The 4,234-nt window shown below is 43.4% G+C and overlaps 1 protein-coding gene across 1 annotated transcript; it reads right to left on the reverse strand.

Moving 5' to 3' along the window:
* Positions 1-2,525: 2,525 nt before the first annotated feature.
* LOC139823845 (craniofacial development protein 2-like) lies at positions 2,526-3,608 on the reverse strand. Its single transcript, XM_071796314.1, has one exon. The coding sequence runs from the start codon at positions 3,606-3,608 to the stop codon at positions 2,526-2,528; it is 1,083 nt and encodes a 360-aa protein (XP_071652415.1).
* Positions 3,609-4,234: the final 626 nt, after the last annotated feature.

Genomic DNA, 4,234 nt, shown 5'->3' on the forward strand with positions numbered 1-4,234 from the left:
TGTGAATTTGGGCATCTTCTATGACCCTCTACTCACCCTCAAAAAATTGGCTTCTCAATCCGTTTTGTAGATATTTGGTGTTTTTCGAGCTAATTTTACTGGCCTAATAGTGCCGATAAAAATACAGAGTCACTGAATATTTAAACAAAATATTTATGTTAAAAGTTGACTTGAAATGTGGTTTATAAAGGAATATTTTTGATGGCGACTTTCAAGGAATTATTTGGCAACGCTGGCGCTGCAAGCTGTGCGCTCATGTCACACTTCATTCATAACGTACGGTTTATTATCAACTTTTATTTTCACAAATTGTCCCTTATTTTTGCCCACATTACTCGTCACTTTATGTTTCTTATCACTCATTATTATTATAAAATCTCTCTTTGATAAATAGAAAATGTCACAATATTCTTTGATTAATGAAATTGACACTTACATTGACACTTTTGTTATCAACTTCACATTTTACAATCGGCGCCCTAAAAAGCGCAGCGTTGCCATATTGTTCTGACAGTAAAATTTACCGAAAAATAAAAAATTTCTAAATACACATAATATTTTCACTTTTTTTTTATAATTAAATCTAATTCTTCTCTTCTTCTTCTTCTTCTCTAGCCTGTTTTCATCCACTCCTGGACATAGGCCTTTTCCATTTCCTTCCATGTCTTTCTTTTCTGTGCTGTCTGCATCCACCTCTTTCCTGCGTGGCGTTGGATGTCATCTTGCCATCTCGTTTGTGGTCGGCCAATGCTTCTTTTGGACTCTCTTGGTCTCCATTGCATCAGGACCTTGGTCCGTTTGGTGTTGCTTCTCGCAACATGTCCCGCCCATTGCCACTTTTGTCTACTTGCTCGTTCAACCACGTCGGCAACTCCTGTTCTTTTCCTTATCTCTTCGTTTCGGATTTTATCCCTCAGGCTGATTTTCAGCATTGCTCGCTCCATTGCCCTCTGACAGATTCTTAGTCGGTTTGCGCTGTTCGCTGTGAGAGTGATTGTTTCGAGTCCATATGTCGCAACTGGTAATATGCACGTATCATAAACTTTCCGTTTGAGGTTGATTGGGATTTTTGGTTCTCGGAGGATGTAGCTTAGTCTGCCGAATGCTGTCCACGCCAAGCCGATTCTTCTAGTGATCTCAGCTGTCTGGTTATTTTTTCCTAGCTTGATCTTGTGCCCTAGATACACGTATTCTTCTACCATCTCGAGAGTGTGGTTATCGATGCTAACTAGTATATTGGTGGGGCTCATGATTTTCGTCTTCTGGAGGTTCATTCTCAGGCCAACTGCTTGGGAAGCTTCCCTGAGTTCTTGTATCATTGTTGCGAGCTCGTCTGCATCGCTGCTGAATATGATAATGTCATCCGCGAAACGGAAATGGTTTAAACGTTTCCCATCAATATTAATGTCTTTTTGATCCCATGTTAGCCTCCCAAATACATCTTCCAGCGCCAAGGTGAAAAGTTTTGGTGAAATCGTATCGCCCTGTCTCACACCCCTCTTGATAGAGATTCTACCTGTAGTCCAATCCTCTTCCATTTTAACGTGCAGGGTGGCATGCTCGTGTATGAATTTGATCAAGTTAGAATATCTAGAGTCAACTCGTGCTTTATCCAATGCTTCGAGCACTGCCCATGTCTCAACTGAGTCGAAGGCCTTATGGTAATCTATGAAGGCCATATGCAGTGGGATATTGTACTCGGTGCATATTTTTATAAGTGTTCGTACTGTTTGTATATGGTCATTCGTGTTGTACCCCCTTCTGAATCCTGCCTGTTCTATGGGTTGGTAGAAATCGAGCTTCTGGCTTAAACGATTCGTTATTATTTTGGATAACAGCTTATAAAGGATTGAGAGTAGACTAATGGGTCTGTAATTTTCTATATTCGTGCAGTCGCCATTCTTAAAGAGCAGGATGACCTCTGCGTTCTGCCATGAGTCAGGGATTCTGCCTTCTTCCAGACATCTGTTCAGCAGTACCAGGAGTGCTTTTTCTAATTCTTCCCCTCCAACCTTGAGCATCTCGACTGTTATCCGGTCTTCCCCTGGTGCTCTGTTGTTTTTTAGTTGTTTCAATGCTGCTTCCAGTTCTGACTTGTTAATGTCTGGTAAATCTTCGGATCCTACGTTCAGAATTGTTTGTCTCGGTCGTCCTTGCTGGTTCGGATTTGGAGCTGATTGGCTGTAAAGTTTTCGGTAGAAGTCTTCAATGATCGCTGCGATTACGTCCCTCTCTGTTACTACCTCTTTTAGATTGTTCTTCATCTTATGAATTACTACCTTCCCTTTTGACAGTTTGGAGCGCAGAACTCTCATGTTCGTATTGTTTTTAATGGCTTCTTTGATTGCTCGCGTGTTATACGCTCTTTTGTCTTTTCTAATCGCTTTTCTTACTGCCTTGTTTAGGTCCGTTTAGGTCTTTATATCCCGGTGAATCCCTGCTCGTTCTTCTTCTTTCTCTGATTTGCCTTTCAGTGTCTGGACTAAGTTTCGAGTTCCCACGCCTCTGAAGTGAGCACACTTTTCTCACGGCACTTCGGATGCTGTTTGTGATTTGTGTTGACAGCGCAGTTCTAGTTCTTGTAGCTTTTCGGTTGGTTTTAATTTCTGTTTGAGCGTAGTCTTATATTCTTCTTCCTTCCCTCTCAGCTCTGCTAATGTTAGCCTGACCTTTTTATTCATGAGACGTTTCCTCTCGAGCCGAGTATCTACTAAGACTTTTGCTCTCACCAACCTGTGGTCGCTGCCCGTGTCGAAACGATTTAAGGTTGACACATCTACACAAATGCGCTTGTCAGTGGCTAGCACGTAGTCTATTTCGTTTTTGATAGTGCTGTCCGGACTTCTCCATGTCCACTTCCTTCTGGGATGCTTTTTAAAGAAGGTGTTTAAGCAGTATATTTTCTCTTTGCTCAGGAAGTCCATCATCACTTGTCCCCTTGGGTTTCTCGTGCTCAGACCAAAGGCACCGATGTACTGTGAGTCCGCCTGGGTCATCGCTCCAATTTTAGCATTAAAGTCACCAGTTATAATGGTAAACTTGGTCTTTTCCGCACTTTTTGCTGCTGTCAGGTCTTCATAGAACTGCTCAATGTCTTCCTCTGTCAAAGCTGAAGTTGGTGCGTAGGCCTGTATTATTTGTATGCTGCACTTGTTATTAAGTCTTAGCACTACATAAATTACCCTGTCCGATATAGCTTTGATTTTGGTCATAAGGTGTTTCAATTTTTTATGAATTAGCAGGGCCACACCTCCGATGTGTGAATCTATGTCAGAGTTCTTTTGAAGAAGCATATGTCCAGATTTCATGATTGTGACCGCTTTCCCATTCAGCCTGGTCTCGCTTATTCCGAGGACGTTCCACTTGATGTTTTCTAATTCATTTTCGAGGTTGATCAGATGTTCTTCGAGTCTCATTGTGCGAATGTTATACGACGCAATGTAGAGGGTCTTCTTGGTACGCTTGTGTTCCGTATTCCGTTTTCGTTTCCTTCCATTCATCGAATTTGTGCCTCCCCCAGAATCCATGAGGCAGACTGACGTGTCAGTGTGAGATTCCGAGCGTCCCGCTTTACTCGCCTGGGGTAATTTTGTTTTCGAGTTCGACATTTCATGGTGAAGGTTTTTGGCATTTAAAACGCCACGCTTGCCAGACGTGTTGGCGAGTACCTGTTTTGGTCCGCGGGAGCTATTTTATTTCACTTCTACTCTTCAAGCGAGCCTGACGAGCGTTCCCCCATCGCCATCCGGGGGACGCGTCTTTAGGGGGTTACAGGCTCCCCCAGGTAGCGCCGAGATCCTCTCTTTTCCCCACCTATCCCATCCTGGGAAGGCGGAGAGCGAGTCTCCCATTAGGAGGAAGATTCGACTTGGTGGCGTCCCCCGAAAATTTCGAGGAGGCGCGCATTCTGGTAGCCACCGTCGCCCTTCACCAGACCCCCACCCGGATCACCGAGAAAAAAAACCCCGCAGGATTTGTGATACCTGCCTGGGGTTGAACCCGGATCTCCGGAACGTGAATCCGGCGACTAGCATTAGTGACTACCGACTCGCAACTCTATGAGGAAGCAATAATGAACAACAGTCTTCGAGAAAACATATTCACAAACGTGTAATAAATTGCGATGATAGTGACAATGAAGTTATTTTTTTGAAGCGGTCGGGAATGAGGAAGTCTGAGGCGAGTGAATCGAACGAGTCGAAGCTCTGGTAAAAGTGAGCTTTATTTCTTTTAA

Source organism: Temnothorax longispinosus, unplaced genomic scaffold, assembly GCF_030848805.1.
Source record: "Temnothorax longispinosus isolate EJ_2023e unplaced genomic scaffold, Tlon_JGU_v1 HiC_scaffold_19, whole genome shotgun sequence".
In the NCBI taxonomy this organism is placed as follows: domain Eukaryota; kingdom Metazoa; phylum Arthropoda; class Insecta; order Hymenoptera; family Formicidae; genus Temnothorax; species Temnothorax longispinosus.

Coding starts and splice junctions, on each gene's coding strand:
- LOC139823845 (XM_071796314.1), bottom strand. CDS start 3,608: ATGTCGAACTCGAAAACAAAATTACCCCAGGCGAGTAAAGCGGGACGC.